Source organism: Ylistrum balloti, unplaced genomic scaffold (genome assembly GCF_031769215.1).
Source record: "Ylistrum balloti isolate Yb309-2 unplaced genomic scaffold, AGI_CSIRO_Ybal_v1 Utg369862, whole genome shotgun sequence".
In the NCBI taxonomy this organism is placed as follows: Eukaryota; Metazoa; Mollusca; class Bivalvia; order Pectinida; family Pectinidae; genus Ylistrum; species Ylistrum balloti.
This window is the reverse complement of record NW_026782009.1, coordinates 677249-702591: the sequence shown is the minus strand read 5'-3', so window position 1 is coordinate 702591 and position 25343 is coordinate 677249. Positions and strand designations below refer to the sequence as shown.

The window sequence follows — 25343 nt, the reverse complement described above, 5'->3', positions numbered from 1 at the left end:
AATGATTTTCATCAACCGTCAATCGAACCCCTATGTTACGAGTTTGTCCGTTAGTTGACAACTTCTTGCACGAAAATCGTCATGATGGCAACAGGCCCCTGAATATCGAATCAACTGTGACATGCAAATACCATATTTAGGAAATGCAAGGATATTGCTATCAAGAAACTGAAAATTCACAATAGGGAAATTGAAATCATAATATTTATAATACTGCTTGGTGCAAAGCTGTCCATTTTAGTTCCGTTGTAGGAAAAGATCGAGATAAGCAGCTGATGTAGAAGTGTTCGTTGTGTCTGATTTCCGATTCTGGCAGGTTTATTCGATGGAAGTGGTTAATAAAAATGTTTCATACATTTCATTGTTGGAGATAAAGAGCCGGAAGTCAGTATTACAATCAAGAGATATAGTCAGGAGACAACATGTTTTAACCTTAGCTACACGTCTAAAGTCGGATAAATATGTTTCTGGGAGATATAATGTGTTGTGACTACGTCAGGGAAATATGGTTAAGAATTCCTATTAGTAGTATGAATTGATTTAAACGGATATTTTGCACAAGTTAGGATTTCACAAGATGACGAAACTATCTACTTCTGTTCATATAGAAATCGCGCAAAATTCGCCCTGTTAGCCAACCTAACCACGTTAAATTGTTATACACCATGTGGTATAATAGGTTTAATTTATACATTAGTAGTTGAATAACACCCGCGATATGAGGTAGAAAATAAATACAAAACCAGTCTCATTCCATTTACTAGGAAAGTAAAGAAATATAATACTTATTTGATATCATAAAACAAAGCTGGAGTTATTCCCCTTATCACAAGTAAACAGATACAACAGAGAAAATGGAGCGACTAGTTTGGACACTAAGGCATTCGGGCAAAAAGTACGGCATTGATATGGAGGCTGAGAAATCACTTGATAAAGCTGGTAAATCGATATTACTACCATTTTATACTCATTACGGAGGAGTTTTACAAGATAACAAACAGTATAATATAATATACAATGCTTATTGATGGCGAGGGTTTAAAGATGATAGACCTTTTGCTGATCGCCATCTATAAGTAAACTTAGTACCATACTAACCATGGATTATGCAGTAATTCATTAGCACTGTTAACATCAAAGTCGTACGTTAAAAAATTTGTAAACCCAAAAATGCCCATTGAAGATACAACAACCCTTTTATAGTAAGTGCAACACAGAACTGAACGCAGAGAGGAGCTAACAACTCCTTATTGAGTTTCCCAAATGATTGGATTGTTGAGGTTCTTTGTGTCTCGCAGCACAACTTCACACACATGTGCTAAAACGTTGCAAATACATGGTTTCTTATCATCAGTCATTTGGTTATCATTAAAATAAAACATATGACAATTGATAACTCTGTCAGTTTTTACCCTGGCCATCAATGTTGTGGTAAACTTGTTTCTAACGTAATGCACAAGTCAGTCCAAGATAGCTTGGAATAAGATCTATAAACCTGTTAGGGATTCTTACGTATAACTAGTGAGCTTTACAAACAACATATGCAGCTATTGAGGACATACCGCATCGCACATGCGTGGATATCTCGCTCCAGATGAACGATTTTTGTATTGTAGATTATATAGCGGCATTTCAGAAAAAATATAAATACAAATGTATACTAAAAGGATAAAGAAACGCAGGGTGAACTTTAAACCAGAAATTAAGTATGATACCGGGCTTCATTTAAAACGAAATTTTGTATACTTACAGATAAATTAAAGCTTAAAAATTTCCAAAGTCTGTATTTTGCATCTGACAATTGGTTTAGAGGTACTAACGATTAAATTGAATGGACCCATAGGATTTTGAAATTGAAATTGAACTGAGTCATCAATATCTTGTGTGTCCGCCGTTTGCTGTGGTCATGGCCCTTATTCTTCTGGTCATAGAGTTCATGAGAGCGTTAATCCGTCTTATGGGGATGTTGTCCCACTCTTCAATCAGAGCTCTGGTCAACTGCTCTCGAGTAGCATGGTGTGGCTGGCGCTTTCGAACCTCTCTATTCAACTGGTCCCAAAGATGCTCGATCGGGGACAAATCAGGGCTATATGGCGGCCAATCTAGTGGTTGAATGTTGTTGTTGGCCAGAAAGACTTGGCAAATCCTTGCTACGTGGGGCCTAGCATTATCCTGCTGGAGGGTTAGATTATGCTGTTGTAAGAAAGGGATAACATGGGGTCGGAGGATCTCATCTCTATACTTAGCTGCTGTTAAATTGCCATCAATAACAACCAATTGTGATTTTAACCCGTGTGAGATTCCTCCCCACACCATTACTGAACCGCCCCCAAACCTATCCCTCTCTACAACGCAAGCGTCCGTAAAACGTTCGCCACGACGTCGGTAGACACGTTGACGGCCGTCAGATCGATAAAGACAGAATCGAGAATCGTCCGTGAAGAAAACTTGTCTCCACTGCCTCAGTGGAAACCGTCGTGGAGCATGTGCATCGACCCAGGCCATACGATGCTGACGTCGAGCAGAGATTAAGGTGTGGACCTACGTAGGGGCGACGTGCTCTTACACCAACTTCTCGTAATCGATTCCTTACAGTTTTGAACTTATAGGACGCCCATGATTCCCACGAACATTAAGTGCACTCTCAACGGCAGTAAGGCGCCGATTACGCACATGAGAGACGACGATATAGCGATCCTGACGTCGTGACGTTACGTGCGAACGTCCTGACCTAGGTCGATCGGCCAATCGCCCAGTTTCCCGAAAACGTCTTACAAGACGTTCTATGGTGGAGACATTAACACCAAAGTGCCTAGCAACCTGATTTTGCAGCTGTCCCTGCATCAGCATCTGAATGGCCTGACCCCTTTGAACTTCTGTGAGTCGTGCCATTCTTAAAACGAATCAAATCTCAATTAATTTTAGGGAAGCAGTTGGTCTGTATAAAGACTAACGAAGAGTGACTTGACCAACGCTGCATGAGACCAGAACAACAGGTTGCACGAGATTCTTGTTTTTCCTTCCTCTGTTTACCAGAGCTGCGCACTGTACCGTGACTAAATTTTCGATACATGACAAGGTGTAATATGACCTAATTACTCAATCCACAAAGTTTCACTTTATTTAGAGAACGCGTTTTCAAAATATCGGAATAAATATTTCCCGGCGTTTCTTTATCCTTTCAGTATATATCGTTTTATAGGTAAAAATTCCAAAATGTATACCTCCGATCAGCAAATGTTCGGTACACGGTTTGCGGTAAGGGTATTTGTAACTGTTCGGCACACGGTTTGCGGTATGGGTATCTGTAACTGTTCGGCACACGTTTTAACGGTATTTGTAACTGTTCGGCACACGTTTTGCGGTATGGGTATTTGTAACTGTTCGGTACACAGTTTGCGGTATGGGTATTTGTAACTGTTCGGTACACGGTTTGCGGTATGGGTATTTGTAACTGTTCGGCACACGTTTTGCGGTATGGGTATTTGTAATTGTTCGGTACACGTTTTGCGGTATGGGTATTTGTAACTGTTCGGTACACGTTTTGCGGTATGGGTATTTGTAACTGTTCGGCACACGTTTGGTGGTACGGAAAATTTGTTACTATCTGTAACACATCATTTGTTTGGGGATATATGTTATTGTCCGCTACACGTCTGTAGTAGGGAAATTTGTTAATGTCCGTAACACGTCTGTAGTAGGGTTATTTGTTAATGTCCGTAACACGTCTGTAGTAGGGTTATTTGTTAATGTCCGTAACACGTCTGTAGTAGGGTTATTTGTTAATGTCCGCTACATGTCTGTAGTAGGGTTATTTGTTAATGTCCGTAACACGTCTGTAGTAGGGTTATTTGTTACTGTCCGCTACACGTCTGTAGTAGGGTTATTTGTTAATGTCCGTAACACGTCTGTAGTAGGGTTATTTGTTACTGTCCGCTACACGTCTGTAGTAGGGTTATTTGTTACTGTCCGTAACACGTCTGTAGTAGGGTTATTTACTACTGTCCGCTACACGTCTGTAGTAGGGTTATTTGTTAATGTCCGTAATACGTCTGTAGTATGGTTATTTGTTAATGTCCGTAACACGTTTGTAGTAGGGTTATTTGTTAATGTCCGTAACACGGCTGTAGTAGGGTTATTTGTTAATGTCCGTTACACGTCTATAGTAGGGTTATTTCTACTGTCCGTTACACGTCTGTAGTGGGGTTCAACGATACCGTCCGCTACACGTCTGAAGTAGGATTATTTGTTAATGTGCGTAACACGTCTGTAGTAGGGTTATTTGTTACTGTCCGTAACACGTCTCTAGTAGGGTTATTTGTTACTGTCCGTTACACGTCTGTAGTGGGGTTCAACGATACCGTCCGCTACACGTCTGTAGTAGGGTTATTTGTTAATGCCCGTAACACGTCTGTAGCAGGGTTATTTGTTATTGTCCGTAACACGTCTATAGTAGGATTATTTGTTACTGTCCGTTACATGGCTGTCGTAGGGTTATTTGTTACTGTCCGTAACACGTCTGTAGTAGGGTTATTTGTTAATGCCCGTAACACGTCTGTAGCAGGGTTATTTGTTATTGTCCGTAACACGTCTATAGTAGGGTTATTTGTTACTGTCCGTTACATGGCTGTCGTAGGGTTATTTGTTACTGTCCGTAACACGTCTGTAGTAGGGTTATTTGTTACTGTCCGTTACACAGCTGTAGAAAGGTTATTTGTTACTGTCCGTTACACGTCTGTAGTGGGGTTCAACGATACCGTCCGTAACACGTCTGTAGTATGCTTATATGTTACTGTCCGTAACACGTCCATGGTTAGCGTATTTGTTACTGTCCACAGCACGTCCGTGGTTAGAGTATTTGTTACCGTCCACAGCACGTCCATGGTTAGAGTATTTGTTACCGTCCACAGCACGTCCATGGTTAGAGTATTTGTTACCGTCCATAGTTTATAGTTTGGGATTTCTAACCAATTGTAATACGTCCATGGTAAGGGAATTCGCTACCGTCCGTAACATGTCTATTATTTGGGAATTGGAACCGTCTTTATCACGTCGATGCAATGGGGTTAGAGTTAGTGCCCATGACAGATATGTAGTATTGGGATTTGTAACCGTCCAAAATACTTCCATTGTTTTGGAATATATTACCGTCGGAAACACATTTAAAGTACGGAGATTGTTGCCGTCCGTAACATATCTATGTCTTGGGGATTTGATACCGTCCGTAACGTTGCTATGGTATAGAAATTTGTTACCGTCCGTGACTGGCCTATGGTTTTGAAGTTTGTTACGGTCCATGGTGCGTATTTAATTTGGATATTTGTTACTGTCCGTTGCAAGCCTTTAGTTTGTGCCTGTTATCGTCCGTAACACGTATGACTTATGGAAATGTGTCATCATCCGTTACAAATCTATAGAATGGGAATTTATGTATGTTTTTCATTGTTCTTACTTTTTACTAGAGCAAATCTTCGATTGATTGAGAGTCATTTTGTGCAAATCTTATACGTGACAAATCATGAGGAATTGACAGAAGTAAGTACAACGCTGTCAGCAATGTTAAATGTTTTTGTTTTATTTCTCACTACACAAGAGAAGGTACTAGTTGACAATGCAACAAATATCAGCTATACAGTTTGTACACTCTACATCAAGTATAAAAAATAAAAACTGTAAATTTTCATATCAAATCACTATTAAAACTTAACAATAATAATAAATTAACCAACAAACAACAGGCTAGATGATTCTACTGTGATCAACCAGACCTTTTAAATAGATAGTCAAAATGTCCCCATTTGCATTTGCGCATGCTCCCACACGTGTTTTGTTCTGTTAGTTTTGGACATCCGTACCCTCCATTTACCGGAAACAGGATTACATCACGTGATCTCGTTTGAATTCCGAAGCCACATGTCTTTGAACACGGTGACCATTCACTCCACTCTGATACCGTACAATCTTGTGGTTTGCCTATAACAAAAACAGAACGGTTTTTTAAATAAAAAGCGCCATCTTCGTTGTACTGGTGTACATGGTTTTTCATATCGAAATTAACCTAAAGAATAACAGGAGTGCTAGAACAAACACACAAATTATGGGAAAAATAACAATATCAATTACATGTCGAAGTTAAATATTTAGCATAATGATAATTAATTTTAACACACTCACCACCTTCATCTTCGTGTGGTGATCCAGATGATTGAGTTAGACTACCAGTTTTTAAACCATAGTATTGATAATCTTCATCCTCTTCTGGATCAAATATTACCACGTTCGGTCCTGTTGGCGATGAATCTAACTTCCGTCCCCGCCGCCTGTATTCGGCAACTTCCGTGATAACAATATGGCCTATTCTCGGAAGTGTTTCCTTTTCCGGGTAAAAGAATGCGCTGGCTGGATGGTTGGGTTGTGTATTAGTGATCTCACTGATAGGGTCGGTTGGTACGTTTGGCCAGTTCGGAGATGTAAACGTCAGTCCCTGATCAGTCCCAGCATCAAGTGGCGCCAAGTCCACAGTGATTTCCTTCCTCCAGCGACCGTTTCGGCAAAGGTCAAGGGAAGCAACTCCTACAAACCAGTCTGGACTAGGGACGATTTTCACAAGAAAAGACATCTGGAAAAGTGACGCGTGAATATATCATTATGTAGTGTGATAATATTTTACGGGTAGACGCACAATGATCAATTGACTAAACATGAAATCCCCAAACTAGTAACTATTAGCAGTAAACATATGAGGTGTTCCTCGTCAAATCACACAACCGGCGTGTAAAATCTACTCGACATTACCTGCCTTTGTATTACGTAAGCGCTCTCTCTTTTAATATCAGTGGCATTTCAACATAATCGTACACATGTTTACCTTCGTGTGTTGACCGTCTGCCAGAAAACGGACTGCGGACCTTCCCATCCCACTCTCTATCGGAGCGGCTGTGAACGAATCAAAGATGCCTCTATACGCCTGCGCGTCTTGGTCCAGCGTAGAGGAGTCAGCATCCTCAGCAAAGGCCTTAACTGCATCGCTGGCGTTCCCACCCAGTGTCCACAACTGATAAGTACTGTCATGAGAACGGCCTGAAATAAATCAATCAGTTCTCCTTCACTAGGACATGTTGTAATTACACTTGAACATTACCTAGAGTCTGTTCGGATTTCGCACCATCTAATCTTGTCAACCACAGAAAACAAAAACCGAAAAAGTGATGAATTCCGAAGTAATTTCAGTATTAAGTCTTATTGTCATGAAGGTAATGTATCATCTGACTGTATTAAGAATAATTTATCTGTATCATTGTCTTTGAAAAAACCTTACCACGGACTATTTTAACCCGGACTTGCACTAGTTCTAGCGTCCAGTCATTATTAGTAGACACTCTGGCTAAGACAAGCATGGTCTTTGTCTCACTAACAAAATTCATCACAAATTAAATTAAACAAAGCAAGTTTCAATCCTTATGATATATACTGATGATATTAAACTCAATTATCAGTCACATCATACAGCATTATACCAACCAACGTGATATGAAAATAACACGTGTGGTGTAACGTGGGAATAATCACGCTTGTAAATCTACCGTTTGTTGTTGATATTACGCAATTATCTTTTGATGGCAATGAAAAGTTAGAGGAAGAGGGCTGAAGCGTGCGGGAGAGGGGGATATCAAGGACATGGAGACATATAGGTTATATTGCGAGGCAACCGAACAGGAAATGAAATCGAAAGATCAAGCCATGGGCGAAACTGATACATTTAACTCTCTTCAGAAGAAGATTGGCTGTGAGCCAATTTTTTTAAAATTTATTTATTAATGTGTAATTATACGTTAACATTTTTTTGCTTAGGTTTTATAGAAATCTAACGAGATGACAGGGGAGTCTACTTATCTAACGGTATCTGATACCTCGCGGGGGGTCCGATATGTCTGGTAATACACGTGCGTGTCGACGCCTGTGACGTATTACTAATGCACATCCTTACACCATTAGACTGAGCTGATGAATCAGCAAAATATCACACCAGCCGTTACGAGTTTGCAAATCCACAGGTCTGCGTATTTACATCTAATTTTAAGTGATATATTGTTAGTATAAATTAGTTGTACATTATTAATCATACCTAGCTAGCTATATATTTTCCTTTTCGGTATCAACTTTGTGTGGCTACTGAGTCATCCCTGGGTTTAAGAGAGCACGTCGTTATAAAGTGAAGTTAATTACATAATGATAATTCGTTAACATCATCGGCGTAAGGTTAGTTGTGGTTCCGTAGAATCGAACCAATGAACTGATATGCAATCAATTAACTTTTTATTTTATTTCAAATATCCCAAATAAGATTACTTTACAGTGAAAAATGTCCCATTAATTCTTTACAGAAAAATACCCCACGTGCAATTGTTTCTACCATTAAAAACGGCCTAAACGTAATCACCTTATCGTTAGAAATGTCCGAATCGACATTACCTTTTCGGTAAAATTGTCACTATCTCATAAATTCTCGTGCGCGTGTTTCCGAAGCACGTGAGCGCAAATGTGAAAACATTCCATTATATGTCTGAGAGCATTCGATAATCAAACGTGGTTAAAGTTGATAGTCTGTGAACAGAACACTTGTCATAGTGGAAGGATTCGGCAGCGACTTACAAATAATCCCGTTGAGATATAAGAGTGAATTGTAAAATTGTATCAAATCTAGACCAAAGTTTCTGTATTTTTTTCATTTGACTGAATGTAATATTTAACATTTCGGAGTATTCGCAAATTGATATATTGCACGGTTAGATATTCATAACATGTAAATTATGTGTCAATATGCATATTTCGGCATCATATTTTCTGACATATAAATTTAACATATAGCAATAGGAAAAGACATGCAAACAAAAAGCCAGACAGCTTTCTAATAATAGTAGTTCAAGTCTTACCGACGAGTTTTGACCACTGTGCTGGGGGTCTGACACGAGGATAAAATCGAGGAAACGTCTTGGGGGACCAATCTCCGTAGAATGTCAAATTATACTCCGCCAACATCTTAGGCTGGCAACGGCCACGTCTTTTGGCCTTCCTGGGACGAGAGTCCACGTAACTGACCAGCACCACGCCTATTGCTGACAGAAATAGTATTGCAAGATGAACATTCATTGTCCTTATCTGGTTATAATTCACTGAAAATTTATAAATGAAAAACAATCTTCACGAATGCAAGTCAATATATTGCAATATCTTCGATTCCAAAAATCGAGTCACGTGATTGTTTCTGTATGCTAGACGTCCGTTTGGGTTGCTGATGCTGTGTGATATGGTGCATTAGGGAAGAGAAGATGGCTTATATACTCGAACGTCCAGGAAGGCGGATTAACGTAACCGATATATAGGTTAATTGTTTTCCCGTATCTATCATCTGCTGTGAGAAAGGTTAGACGAGGATAAGGTCAAAGGTCAGCCGGGATGTAGTTCACATGAGTACACCCTTTAGCATCGTTGTCTGGAGACAGATGCTTCTCGACTGGGAGTTGATAAATAACATTTGGGCAAGGTTGGGATTGTGACGTCATTGGGCTGTATCGCGGTGGATATTTGCCAGAGAACAAAAACCTTTAGGGTTTGTTTTTGAGTAGATTTCTTTATTGTGTAGTTCAAAGTGTCTTCGCTGTGCTTGGAATTAAAAACCAGAGCCACGTGTAGTAAGAACAGGTGTAATTAGTCCTAATTGTTATTATGACGTTTTAATTGCTGAGGGTGTTGTTGTTCTACACTGGTGTTTAAACGAAAAGAAATCATTGAGGGCACTCACGGAGGTATAAACATCTACACAAACTCGACAATAACTAGCGGCAAATGCACCTAAACCATTAAATGCACTTTCCCTACGGCGCGAATCTCTCTTGAACACGCTCAAGTGAAATTAAAATGGGTTTTATTGACACAGCGTTTTCCTGACTTTTATATTTGTATGTGTCATGTTTGTATGACTTTCGAGACATGATCCGTCGTAAATCATGAAAAGTTTTGACATTGCAACAATGCGTGTACGTAATTCCACTTTCCCTATCTCTCTCTTTATTCCACGAATATATCCTTTTCTCTCTAGGCCTGCTGAGATAAAGATCATTGGACGTGTTTAGGAACCAACAACCGTGAAACATCTCTTCTCATTTATTTACAGACAGGTTTTTGTGAGTGTCCTTACGTCACAGAAAGCAAAACAGTTCAAGACATAGCCGTTTTAATTTTGTATTGTATATCACCAACGCAGTTCATTGTACGAAGATTCGAAGTATATAAATTATTATGGATATTTACCTTACGAGTATGACAGAAATGTGAGTACAAAATTCACGACTTCTGCTCTGTTCACCACGTCAGACATTAAGACATGTCATTATTATCACCAGAAACTCCCCTTAACGTCAAAGAATGGCACTAAAATTTCATTACAGAAAATAAAACGGCGTTTTTACGATAAAAAGTGTCATTTGAAATGACAGTAATTTTTTTCGCTTTGTAAAGCCACCATAGCTCAGACAGGATTGATTTTTTCAATAAGAAGCTCTTTCTTCAGCAATATGACAGACCTTAATTTACTTACTTTTGCCTTTATTGTATCCTTAGAATACTGCTTTGGTTGTGAATATTTATTTTGTTCATATTTTGCCTTCGTTTGATCTTTTATGAATTTGAATTAAGGTTCTGTCGACATTCTCTTTGCTGTTTTCAAATGAAAATCTCGTGTAACTAAGCCAAGTATTTTCCATCCATCGAAGGAGTGGACAAGAGACACACTAATGACGTGACAATTTTTAATTGATGATTAAATTTGATTTCGTAGATTTCAAGGGCTCCGAGTCGAGATGGCGTTGACTGATGTTGATGAAAAGCAACACAGTTTATTTTAGATTTAACTAAAGACCACTCAAACTTAGATGTCGGTAAAGTAAGTATACAAACTAATCAAGTCAGTTTCCAGGTTAAGGAATTTTGGTAAATACTTAATTTACGTCCAGAGAAATTCACTATGCTGAAATAGTTGGTCATTGTTTAATATTGAAAGATATTGTCTGATTGATCTGTTAACGCATGCTGGATAGGAAGTGTAACTAAATTGTTTCTAACCTCCATCACAAGGATCTAAAGGATGTCATTTCAAGTGTATATATCATGTAAAGCTATGGGATACGGAAATCAACCGAAATGAAAGCAATAAAGGCTTTTTATAATACAGTACAACACGCTTGTTTGTAAGTAGAGCACGTGTTTCACAAGTCTATCGTCACCGGTACTAAAAGCTGGGCAACTCTACGAAAATTTTAGTTGATACAATTTAATTAAATTAGTTTCACTTCATATGAGATTTTTTAAATGAAAGTTTTAGTAGAAATTTTCATTTTTATGAGCCTTGGCGGGCAGAAATAAAAAAAAAATCAAAATAACTCTGCATCTTATCTGTGTTTGATGTTATTCACGGTTTAGATATAGCAGCATATTTCAAATTTTGTCTCAACCAACATATCAGCATTCAAAATTATGTCACAGACAAGAGATGCGTGCTATTTATCAATGTTTCAGTTCTTAAGTCTTATCGGATTAGGTTAAAAAAACGCACCTGCATTGTTATTTATATACTTTCGCGGTTTGTGAAGGTGATGTACTATTTTATTGTCTGTTCGTATGTGAGTGGTGAATTGAACGGCAGTCTATACTAAACTGTTTGCTGTGAAGGATAACAAAACAATAATGGTATGCTAAATGTGTATACCTGTCAGACGGCTGCCTAAATAGTACCATAAATAAGCAATTTACCTGACTTAATTATCTCTGTAAATCACAGTCGTTCTATACTGTCTAACTATATAAACACTATAATGATAATTATAAGTGACAATATACAAAACATTATCAGTTACTGGCCATGCAGTGTTGTAGTCTACATCGTCTGGGTAAGACGTCCTGTCTTTAAGCTAAAGGATATCTTACCTGATTTACTTATCATTTACCGACATTTCCTTGCATTTTTTATATATTCATACGATAGTTGTGTATATAAGCTATCGGAAATTGCAATATCTGAGTGCTTTTCTTTAACTGAACCAGGAAAACACTTTGTCCTCTAGCTGGTAAAGGCTTGCAGCCGCAGCCAAGACGATGTATTAAAAAGCTTCAGAGTTTTGCCCTTCATGGCCAATTTACAGACACGTTTTGTAATAGTTTGCTGCAGCAAGCTTACGAACCAGCTTTCTGATTTCTCTTCGCCTTGGTTTCCACTATCCTACATATATAAAATATTGTTTTTTTTTTCTAATTATGGAATTATGGTACTAGAACTTTCCGTTTCCTTGACAACAGTTAATGTTTAGTATAGTTAACCAAACTCATTAAACTGTATATATTATATATTAATGCAGAATCTCGTTAGCTTACTAAATCTTAGTTCGCGTGTTCTTAATATCGTTTTTGTCCTATAAATAATGATACAGGTGTATATGGAGAGGTTTTCGGTGGACACCCATGTGGGAATCTGTTTTACTCGCCGTTTTCTATGATTTTCATGAAGCAGTATCTAATTTGGTATCCTGCAGATTACCATTAGGTTTGATTCTGAAAGCTAACAATGAATTAACAGTTCGAGTCTACACATGAACGGCATTAATGAGAAACCTTACCTTCACATCAGCTTTTTATTCATTACAAAAGCAGGTCCAGTTGCTAGAAGCTTGGTTACAGTTAATCAGTGTTAATGCAAAAAATGAATTGATGCCACTGAAAAAAACATGGGCTTTCAAATCAAAACTAGCGTTCAAAACATATCGATCGGACATTTTATAACAAATCTTATCCGTGAAGTTGTGGCTAATTCGTATTTAAATTTTCACTGGTAGTTCTGATCATGCCTGGAGCAACTAAGGCAAGTGTCTTTTCGTCCCCTACACCACTGCCTGTGGCTTTACGTAGCGAAAAAAAAGACGACTACGAGCGAAGATTTCGTTTTCACGAAGTTTTAACAAAGAGTATAGAAAAATCTATGTTTTCCATTTCTGCAGTCTGGCCTACTTGAACATACATATCTATTTTACCAAATCAACTTAAAATATATTTTGTGGATAAACACACAAACACTTCTGCAATTGTTATCTCCCAGTCATTCAATCATTTGTAATTCCACAGTTTAAATAATGTGCGATAGATGAAAACTGATCAATAACCGCTGTGTATTGTTACCTGACAGGTGTACTAAGTCATTAACATACACTATAATTGTTGTGTAGATTGATGTAATACTGCAATGAGGTTATAACTAATTATATATGTATAATGGTTAACTTTGTCCTACCGTGATATCAGGTACAGAGTTCTCTGTGGTTTATGTCCTCGCGGGAAATGTCAGCAGTTTTCTTAGAATTTTTATTATGCCGTCAATCATCCTTAAATATTGTGATACTGTGTCTGTATTTACACCGTGTAGATGACATTGCTGAGTTTTTATTCCGGAATGTCTCGACATATCCAAGACATCAATAAGACTGACACTTATTACTGTAAAGCGGTGTACTTACATCATTATGATGATGGCGTTGCTGTTGAACAACAGATGTAATTATATAGCAATGAAATGTATACAATATATTGTATGTTGATGTAATTACATGTATTTAAAAATCAATCTGGTATCGGTCACTACTATTTCTTTTTCTATGGTGTAGCCGCTATTTACTATACTACATGTATACAGAGAAATTCCATACATTCCGATGCATACACTACAACAGCCAATTTCTGACAAGAAAACTGTGACATTTACAGATTTGCGTACAATTTCTGGAAACATGAAAGATTATCGTCTAAAACTCCGACATTGCTTTTAGGCACATCTAACATTGAGACATATTGCCTAGCAATATAGAAGACGTAATTGTGTTTTCATGTAAATAACACAGTCTTTCTACAAATAACAATTTTTGATAACTTTCTATGGATAGCCGTCCGATAAGTCCATAAAACGTATTAGTACGTGTTCTGTTGTCAAATCATTGAACTGCTTTCACAATAAATCTTCTCTCTAACAGATCTAATTCATTTTTCGGTAAAACCTACAACTCACGTGCTTACAATGCTGATACAGGTATAGTTTGTTTGGTAAGTTTACCAGCTGTACATCACCCTCATCAGAGATACCATTCTTTAGCTTAATACAAGCGCACATTGTTTGTTTATGTGTGTTTAATCTGTTATTTAGCTTAACATTGACATAAACAATATCAACAACTTCCGGTAACATCTTGCCGTAAATAACTGATAGTTAGTTTCACTTTCTTTTTCCTATAAGAACATGTAATTATACTCTCAACAAACAAAAACAAGAATTTCCATTTCTTATTTTAATCCTCACACATGTTTAACATCGATTTCAAATCGTGTCATTAACTACATTTATTACTAAGAAATCTCGGTGATACCAAAGTTTGATGCTAGTACAAATCACTGTGACTTGAAAAGTTCTCTTCAGGCGAAATGTTTCGATAAATACCTCATCCTAGGTCTCAGTACAAATCTGGTCTTTGTCTTTCCTGTCAATGATGGCAATAAGTTCTGTCGAATCGAACAATTATGATCAACCGAACCTTGAAAATCATCTCCGCAAACATTTTAACGATAGCAATGGTAATTAACAGCCTTTATACTAGTACCCTTGCACATCTAAAAGAAAGATGAAAAACGTGCGTAACCTCGCCCAATTTTATAAAGAGGCCCACGATTATTTATGTACTGAACAGTAGTAAACAAATATTGTAATATAAATTTCGAGTATTTCAGAGTAATGTGCGGTACTTATCCCGATCAGATTGAATGAATAAACCAGCGATTTTGTAGCTTAAACTGAGCACTTGCAGTTTTAATTCCGTCTTCTCCCACCATCTTAAAAATACTATTCCTTGATAGGAACGACAATGCTGACACGTCCCTGGCCGGCAAGGGAAAAGCCTGTGCTGGTATGGTATATTCGTCGCTATAAACAATGTGACACGCTAAAATTATTATACTAACAGCGGAAACATTTAGAGCAGTGTGATTAAATCTAAGATTATAAAAAACTAAGACCTTGACCGGTGACATATATATATAAACACATATATCTATCACCGACGTCACTTTTACTTTTTATTGATTATACATTGAAATCGTATGCCATCCCATCCATCACACCGTGACGTATACCCAAAGGTATGGTAGCACTACATTGTTCACCTTATTAGTGGTCACGGTTGGTCACGACCCGCTCCACTGGACATCACTACAGGTTCTATAAAATGACGGATTGGATTTGGACTCGTCCTTTCCAGTGTACAACGCCGGTATAGCATATGGAAAGTTTAAGTGATCGAGATGTTTTCACACACAAAATAAACTCCGTCGGTCACTGTCAGCATCTAAACAAATTGTCCATGTAATGTGAGTAAACAAAAGATTTATCATTACACGACTAGTTATTAAGGGCTATAAATGATGACGTAGGCTGGAAATCCCCTGCCAAGACAATTATCTATTGTGTCCAAAGTGTCTGCGGACGAAACGAGACGTAACGCGGCCTGGGGCGACAATGACCGCACGAATGCATCGTGTACCTGTCTAAGACAACATCAGTGATTAAGATCTCTGAAGATAGCCAGGTAGATCACTGTTACCTGAGGTAATGATGTGTGCAATGTTTTGGTTGAGGTAATGATGCGGTACGGCACACGCCATCCATCTGTTGGTGACGTCACAATACCAGGGGCGGAATTGGTGCTCTACCGAAAACAATGGAGGATAAGACAATCATTGTCTGAACCCCCAAGGGGCCTCCTTCTTGAAAGTGACAAATTTATTCCGAGCAAGTGACAGGTCATCATTGAAATTGACAGGTATACACAGACAGGTAAAATGTGCGATGATCGGCAGAGAGGGTAGTAGTTTAGGTGATCTAGAGACGTGTACATGTATCAGCTTCTGTTAAACTTTGGAGGAGACATCGGGAGACATATCTGAAGAGGTAACGATTTAATAACATTAATCTATGTGTGATATATGCAGTATATAGGCCTGATCTTACTTAACTCGATTTTCCTTTCCTTCGATAGCCAAAAATGATCTTCAGTGGGTAAAATGACAATTAAAACTCGGCTTGCCTAAAATGCTAGGATTAACAAGTTTTAAGAATAACTTGTTGATATTAAAGACCAATAGTGGAAATCTCACCAGAATGGTAAGTCGATTGTAATCTAATCTATAGGTCGTCAGACTTGTATGTGGATTGTAGTCTAATCTATAGGTCGTCAGACTTGTATGTGGATTGTATAATGGATAGGTCGTCAGACTTGTATGTGGATTGTATAATAGATAGGTCGTCAGACTTGTATGTGGATTGTATAATGGATAGGTCGTCAGACTTGTATGTGGATTGTATAATAGATAGGTCGTCAGACTTGTATGTGGATTGTATAATGGATAGGTCGTCAGACTTGTATGTGGATTGTATAATAGATAGGTCGTCAGACTTGTATGTGGATTGTAGTCTAATGGATAGGTCGTCAGACTTGTATGTGGATTGTATAATAGATAGGTCGTCAGACTTGTATGTGGATTGTATAATAGATAGGTCGTCAGACTTGTATGTGGATTGTATAATAGATAGGTCGTCAGACTTGTATGTGGATTGTATAATGGATAGGTCGTCAGACTTGTATGTGGATTGTATAATAGATAGGTCGTCAGACTTGTATGTGGATTGTATAATGGATAGGTCGTCAGACTTGTATGTGGATTGTATAATAGATAGGTCGTCAGACTTGTATGTGGATTGTATAATGGATAGGTCGTCAGACTTGTATGTGGATTGTAGTCTAATGGATAGGTCGTCAGACTTGTATGTGGATTGTATAATAGATAGGTCGTCAGACTTGTATGTGGATTGTATAATAGATAGGTCGTCAGACTTGTATGTGGATTGTATAATAGATAGGTCGTCAGACTTGTATGTGGATTGTAGTCTAATGGATAGGTCGTCAGACTTGTATGTGGATTGTAGTCTAATGGATAGGTCGTCAGACTTGTATGTGGATTGTATAATAGATAGGTCGTCAGACTTGTATGTGGATTGTATAATAGATAGGTCGTCAGACTTGTATGTGGATTGTAGTCTAATGGATAGGTCGTCAGACTTGTATGTGGATTGTAGTCTAATGGATAGGTCGTCAGACTTGAATGTGGATTGTAGTCTAATGGATAGGTCGTCAGACTTGTATGTGGATTGTATAATGGATAGGTCGTCAGACTTGTATGTGGATTGTATAATAGATAGGTCGTCAGACTTGTATGTGGATTGTAGTCTAATGGATAGGTCGTCAGACTTGTATGTGGATTGTATAATGGATAGGTCGTCATACTTGTATGTGGTTTGTTTAATGGATAGGTCGTCAGACTTGTATGTGGATTGTATAATAGATAGGTCGTCAGACTTGTATGTGGATTGTATAATAGATAGGTCGTCAGACTTGTATGTGGATTGTAGTCTAATGGATAGGTCGTCAGACTTGTATGTGGATTGTATAATAGATAGGTCGTCAGACTTGTATGTGGATTGTAGTCTAATGGATAGGTCGTCAGACTTGTATGTGGATTGTAGTCTAATGGATAGGTCGTCAGACTTGTATGTGGATTGTAGTCTAATGGATAGGTCGTCAGACTTGTATGTGGATTGTAGTCTAATGTATAGGTCGTCAGACTTGTATGTGGATTGTAGTCTAATAGATAGGTCGCCAGACTTGTATGTGGATTGTATAATAGATAGGTCGTCAGACTTGTATGTGGATTGTATAATAGATAGGTCGCCAGACTTGTATGTGGATTGTATAATAGACTTGTATGTGGATTGTATAATAGATAGGTCGTCAGACTTGTATGTGGATTGTAGTCTAATGGATAGGTCGTCAGACTTGTATGTGGATTGTATAATGGATAGGTCGTCATACTTGTATGTGGTTTGTTTAATGGATAGGTCGTCAGACTTGTATGTGGATTGTAGTCTAATGGATAGGTCGTCAGACTTGTATGTGGATTGTAGTCTAATGGATAGGTCGTCAGACTTGTATGTGGATTGTAGTCTAATGGATAGGTCGTCAGACTTGTATGTGGATTGTATAATGTAGGTCGTCAGACTTGTATGTGGATTGTATAATGTAGGGATCGTCAGACTTGTATGTGGATTGTATAATGGATAGGTCGTCAGACTTGTATGTGGATTGTAGTCTAATGGATAGGTCGTCAGACTTGTATGTGGATTGTAGTCTAATGGATAGGTCGTCAGACTTGTATGTGGATTGTAGTCTAATGGATAGGTCGTCAGACTTGTATGTGGATTGTATAATGGATAGGTCGTCATACTTGTATGTGGTTTGTTTAATGGATAGGTCGTCAGACTTGTATGTGGATTGTAGTCTAATGGATAGGTCGTCAGACTTGTATGTGGATTGTAGTCTAATGGATAGGTCGTCAGACTTGTATGTGGATTGTAGTCTAATGGATAGGTCGTCAGACTTGTATGTGGATTGTAGTCTAATGGATAGGTCGTCAGACTTGTATGTGGATTGTAGTCTAATGGATAGGTCGTCAGACTTGTATGTGGATTGTATAATAGATAGGTCGTCAGACTTGTATGTGGATTGTATAATGGATAGGTCGTCAGACTTGTATGTGGATTGTATAATGGATAGGTCGTCAGACTTGTATGTGGATTGTAGTCTAATGGATAGGTCGTCAGACTTGTATGTGGATTGTAGTCTAATGGATAGGTCGTCAGACTTGTATGTGGATTGTAGTCTAATGGATAGGTCGGATTGTAGTCTAATGGATAGGTCTCGTGGATTGTAGTCTAATGGATAGGTCGTCAGACTTGTATGTGGATTGTAGTCTAATGGATAGGTCGTCAGACTTGTATGTGGATTGTAGTCTAATGGATAGGTCGTCAGACTTGTATGTGGATTGTAGTCTAATGGATAGTGGATTGTATGTGGATTGTAGTCTAATGGATAGGTCGTCAGACTTGTATGTGGATTGTATAGGATAGGTCGTCAGACTTGTATGTGGATTGTATAATGGATAGGTCGTCAGACTTGTATGTGGATTGTATAATGGATAGGTCGTCAGACTTGTATGTGGATTGTATAATGGATAGGTCGTCAGACTTGTATGTGGATTGTATAATAGATAGGTCGTCAGACTTGTATGTGGATTGTATAATAGATAGGTCGTCAGACTTGTATGTGGATTGTATAATAGATAGGTCGTCAGACTTGTATGTGGATTGTATAATAGATAGGTCGTCAGACTTGTATGTGGATTGTATAATGGATAGGTCGTCAGACTTGTAAGTGAATTGTAGTCTAATGGATAGGTCGCCAGACTTGTATGTGGATTGTAGTCTAATGGATAGGTCGTCAGACTTGTATGTGGATTGTAGTCTAATGGATAGGTCGTCAGACTTGTATGTGGATTGTAGGATAGGTCGTCAGACTTGTATGTGGATTGTATAATGGATAGGTCGTCAATAGATAGGTCGTCAGACTTGTATGTGGATTGTATAATGGATAGGTCGTCAGACTTGTATGTGGATTGTAGTCTAATGGATAGGTCGTCAGACTTGTATGTGGATTGTAGTCTAATGGATAGGTCGTCAGACTTGTATGTGAATTGTATAATAGATAGGTCGTCAGACTTGTATGTGGATTGTAGTCTAATGGATAGGTCGTCAGACTTGTATGTGGATTGTAGTCTAATGGATAGGTCGCCAGACTTGTATGTGAATTGTAGTCCCTATTTTTATTCAATAATTTTCAAATTAATATTTTAGAGAAATTTTTGTTGGTTTACATTGTTTTTGGATAAACCCTGTTGGAGTTACACGTAACTTGCGATCGACTATTGAAATCTCTACTGATAGACTTTGTAACCAAGGACATTTTACAATTGCATTTATACCTTCCCAGCCACAAATACTACCATTTCTATTGAACATATCTTAATGAGATAATATGAAAAACTAGTCTATTTGTATTTTTAATAAACGTCATTTCATCACAGATAGAATAATTTGTGCCTGGGTAAATGACAAATAGAAAATATTTACATTTGCATTGTACTCTATCGAAAACAACCTATAAAGCCCAATGTATATCATATTCCAGAGACATACATTGGTGATGTGGTTAGCATAACAATATTGTACAGTTGGAGTGCAACATACATTGATGATGTGGCTAGCGTAACAATAGTGTACAGTTGGAGTGTAACATACATTGATGATGTGGCTAGCGTAACAATATTGTACAGTTGGAGTGTAACATACATTGATTATGTGGCTAGCGTAACAATATTGTACAGTTGGAGTGTAACATACATTGATGATGTGGCTAGCGTAACAATATTGTACAGTTGGAGTGTAACACACATTGATGATGTGGCTAGCGGAACAATATTGTACAGTTGGAGTGTAACATACATTGATTATGTGGCTAGCGGAACAATATTGTACAGTTGGAGTGTAACATACATTTATTTCCCTACATATTCAATATGATACGAAATAGTTAGGTATTCCCTTGCAATAAGGCCTTAATAGATTTTTAGAAAATGTGTACAAGATCTGAAAAGTTTTGGAAGAATTGATAAAATCCTAAGACTTGTTTCATTAGATTTTATACAGAAAACCAAAAGAAGTTTTCAATGTAGAACGAAACGTCATTGTCACCATCATGACTTCACAAACAATTTCTGACGGGCCCAGGCATGAGTTCACGGGAAAAGAAGATATTAGTTTAACCATAATATGGTATTGGCTTTAATAGCACTCCAGATAACACTAAAATGTATGTACATAAATAATTACACACTGTTTAATTATGCTATTACCCTGACGCAAAACAAAACACTATTTAATGATATGCAACTGGAAAAATTATATTAAGACTGTTACTACACAAAACAATATAATTCTTTGTTGTATGTTTGTTTTTTATAATTCCAGGCTTCCAGGCCGATAAAAACAAGATGGGAATTCATGATTTCTGGCGAAAACTAGGAAAATCTACAACAAAAGATCGAAAGCATGACACTTTGCAACACCATCGTCATTGCGCATCGTGCGAGAAATATCGGACCTGGACATCGAAATCAGAAGCCTTAAATCTGCCTCTTTCTGACTTACGGAAGTGGAAGCAACATTCGACAGAATTTGAAGAGAAGTGTCGTTGTGATTCAGTTGACGCATGGGTGACGACCGTCAACCGGTCGCGTGAGCGTGCGGATATAGTGGACAGAGTTCTTCTAGACGATCGTTTGTTGACATTCAGCTCCACCGATCATGTTGAGGAAACGGATACCGAGGATATTGGGGACGGGGAAAGTGATACAGGGAGTCTCCAAGAATGGAGTCATTGGCGAAAGCAGGCAAATGATCAACTCGTATCCATGATTCTTCACAGTAAAAGTAAAGACTCTCGATCCTGGGATTACACACGCAAGGCTATGGACAGCAACGTCATGAATGACGTAATACAACATGTGATAGACAGTGGAGTGTCTTCACCAGAATTGGAAGGGAAACCATTTATAATGTACGGCATTCCGAGAGTTCGGCTGGAAAAGCGATGACAATCGTTGAAAGTGTTGTTGATATCTGTTTCTGTGACTGATCTTAATTACGTTTTGTGATCGTTGCATTTCGTTCAACAATTAAAATTGTGAAATGCGTGTAGAATCGATGGATGACTTATGATTAGGAAATTCCCTCCTTATTTATATCTATTTATAAGATTACTACGTCAATAATAAAACGATAATACACATTTTGTTTGCATGATGGATTAGGTTTGGATATGTATGGAGTACACTGCATGATTCTTTTAAAGATGATGACTTGGTTGGATCCAGGGCGTTAATAGTACAAATTATTACAGACAAGGCTTGCTAGTTCGAGTCTTTGCCAATATAACTATCATAATGTTGCATTTCATACTCTTAGGTACAAATATACGGTGCTTTCTCTTACACCGATGGTTTTGAAACTAACATTCATGCTTTATTTTCAATAATATGAAACAAAATATTATTTCAAAAATCAGATATGAAAAGCAAGGCCAAACACGTTGAAGTATAGGTTGTAAACACATAACGTTTCGTAAACACCATTTTTTATTTGACTGATTTGTAAACTTTGTATGTTCCTTACGTCAAAATAATACTTAGTATCTGTTGGGCCGAGGTGTAGTTCATTACCGATTGACGTCACTAACAGAGATCATCTCCAGGTTCCAGCGGCGTCTCTGCAGCATCTTCACTTCTTCTATTGGTGCCACAAAACATCAAGGGGGTTACTTTCGAAATAAGTAAACGTTTTATCAGAGTAATATTTCTTTCATTTGGAGTTCGTACTTGTTTTTACTGTTCATGCGACTACGAGAATTTCATCTAAACTACACTTCTACTACCAAGTATGAATTCTACACTGTCTTTCGAATATCTATCTTTCGGAGTATTTACAACTTGTACAGGTAAAAACGAACAAAAATGAAGAAGCAATTTGCCAGCTACAATGGCAAAAAACAAAAAACAAAAAAACATTTACTTTCACATGAACTGAAAATACCAATCGTATTTGAAAATGCGATAGTAAAATGATACTGTAACATTAAGATTGTATTACTAAACATACATTATAGGTCTCACGGTTTCTCTAACAGTACACACTTTAACAGGTCAATTAAACTATTTCCTGACGATGGAAGTATACTATATATGTTACATTGATATAAATGAAAAGACAAGCTACATATTTATTTATTTTAAACTAGTTATCCTAATACTGTATGTCTGTAAAGAGGTTCGCCGAAATGTAAACTACGTATGGTTTGTTAAAGATGTTTGTGTTTATAATTCCAGAAAGAAACGACATGATTAGAACACTAAATAATATCGTTATAGGAAGGGGCGTCTGTATATCATCGCTTTTAAGGAAATAATAACAATGCTCTTTTATCGTACTGATAGCATCCTTCATGTTCAAAGGGGTTATGATCACTTTCGCTCTCTGCACCCCTGGATCATGTCATGGCAGAATTGAAGGTTTCATGTGTGAAAACCTTGTGGACAAGACAAATCTTGAGATCGCATAACGGTAAAGGTTTTGAAGTTTGATGTCGTCCATTTGTAATCTTCAAAAGGAACGTATCAGTCTGTGATTGGTCATTTTTTTCTCCTGGAACCAATCCAATTACTTCGCCCGTGCCTTTAATTTTGCATTGAAATGTTCCAGGGATGGAGAGAGCGAAAGTGATCGAAACCCCTGGAGTATCGAGGATGTACTGAGCGTTACTGTTGTTTGACGTCATGTGATAGCACTCAGACGCCGTGCGGAACCCTTTAAAACATATTTAACACAGAGGAACATTGTTAAGCGGTTAAGTTACAGATTTCGAATGTACAATTAAAGTACAATTTGTCAATACAGGAACACTTATTGCTTTGGAAGCTGGGTTACTAGAACTAGTAGATACATATGTATATGTACAAACTGAGAGAAGTACTTGGCGGTTTAAGTATACAGAGACTCGTTATATTTCCCTGATGTTGCTTCTTTTAAGCGTTTATCATCTGGAAGAACACAATTTCCTAAGTGTGCATAGCGTGAGAAAAACGACATTGGCAATAAATACATGCATCGAGATCGTAATCTATGTGAAACACTCGTATATATTTGTCTATCGCTCTCTGGTAAACATTAATATACCTATTTACATGCTTGTATATAATTAGCATAGTGAGTATGTTGTGATCGGTACATCTAATTGTACCTATACATGCCAAGATGTATGATCTGAATTAAGATAAAGTACCTACACTCGGCTTGCATTTTATTGACTACAACTCTTTCATCTCATATTATTTTCGCATTTAAAAAATATTATTGACAACGATGACGTAAGTAGAATATTAAAATGAAATAATTGTTGTAATCGGAGCAATGAAATCGTTTCGGGCGGGTGATATTCATTGATAGCCGTGTCATATAAACCCACCCTGTCCCTATGATACAACGTGTAAAGCCAGGTTTATGTCATATCATATGTGAATTGCTGCACTAAAATTACCCGAGCTGTGTTGTACCACCCGTCTGCATATACATTTGTCATTGTCGTTGTTGGGTGGTATAACATTTGCATGTAGTAACAGCAACGGATTCGTGTTGATGATGTCAATAACACACTTCGTTTATTTAAGGCGTATTCTTCCGTTCTAATACAAAACACGCTAGGCCATTATTTTTTCTTCAGATTTATAGCTAGAAAGGAACATTTGAATACGTGTGGCGGATGCTGATGAAATAAACACGGGTATTGAATCTTATACATGAACAATGTTTATTTATAAACACAAGAATTCAGTCACTCTTAAGCTTCATTTAGATATATCACAGACGTAGCACAAGCAAAAGATATCAGACACGTGTATGTCTGAGTATTATTTCGGCTGTAATGTCAGACAGGTGTATGTCAGAGTATTATTTCGGCTGTAATGTCAGACAGGTGTATGTCTGAGTATTATTTCGGTTGTAATGTCAGACAGGTGTATGTCTGAGTTTTGTTATGGGTGTAATGTCAGACAGGTGTATGTTTGAGTATTATTTCGGCTGTAATGTCAGACAGGTGTATGTCTGAGTTTTGTTATGGGTGTAATGTCAGACAGGTGTATGTCTGAGTATTATTTCGGCTGTAATGTCAGACAGGTGTATGTCTGAGTATTATTTCGGCTGTAATGTCAGACAGGTGTATGTCTGAGTTTTGTTATGGGTGTAATGTCAGACAGGTGTATGTCTGAGTATTATTTCGGTTGTAATGTCAGACAGGTGTATGTCTGAGTTTTGTTATGGGTGTAATGTCAGACAGGTGGATGTCTGAGTATTATTTCGGTTGTAATGTCAGACAGGTGTATGTCTGAGTTTTGTTATGGGTGTAATGTCAGACAGGTGGATGTCTGGGTATTATTTCGGTTGTAATATCAGACAGGTGGATGTCTGAGTATTATTTCGGCTGTAATGTCAGACAGGTGTAATGTCAGACAGGTGTATGTCTGGGTATTATTTCGGCTGTAATGTCAGACAGGTGTATGTCAGAGTATTATTTCGGCTGTAATGTCAGACAGGTGGATGTCTGGGTATTATTTCGGTTGTAATGTCAGACAGGTGTATGTCTGAGTATTATTTCGGTTGTAATGTCAGACAGGTGGATGTCTGAGTATTATTTCGGTTGTAA

General features: G+C 37.8%; 2 protein-coding genes across 2 annotated transcripts; one reads left to right on the top strand and one right to left on the bottom strand.

The window, feature by feature from the left end:
* Positions 1–5758: 5758 nt before the first annotated feature.
* LOC132545915 (spondin-2-like) lies at positions 5759–9150 on the bottom strand. Its single transcript, XM_060209596.1, has 4 exons — positions 8934–9150; positions 6869–7080; positions 6175–6619; positions 5759–5973 (listed from the first exon to the last, which is right to left on the bottom strand). The coding sequence occupies exons 1-4, from the start codon at positions 9148–9150 to the stop codon at positions 5759–5761; spliced, it is 1089 nt and encodes a 362-aa protein (XP_060065579.1).
* A 5801-nt stretch (positions 9151–14951) lies between these two features.
* On the top strand, positions 14952–21687 carry LOC132545914 (uncharacterized). The gene is made up of 3 exons (XM_060209595.1): positions 14952–14993; positions 15517–15622; positions 21062–21687. Exons 1-3 carry the CDS (start codon positions 14952–14954, stop codon positions 21685–21687), a joined length of 774 nt encoding a protein of 257 aa, XP_060065578.1.
* Positions 21688–25343: the final 3656 nt, after the last annotated feature.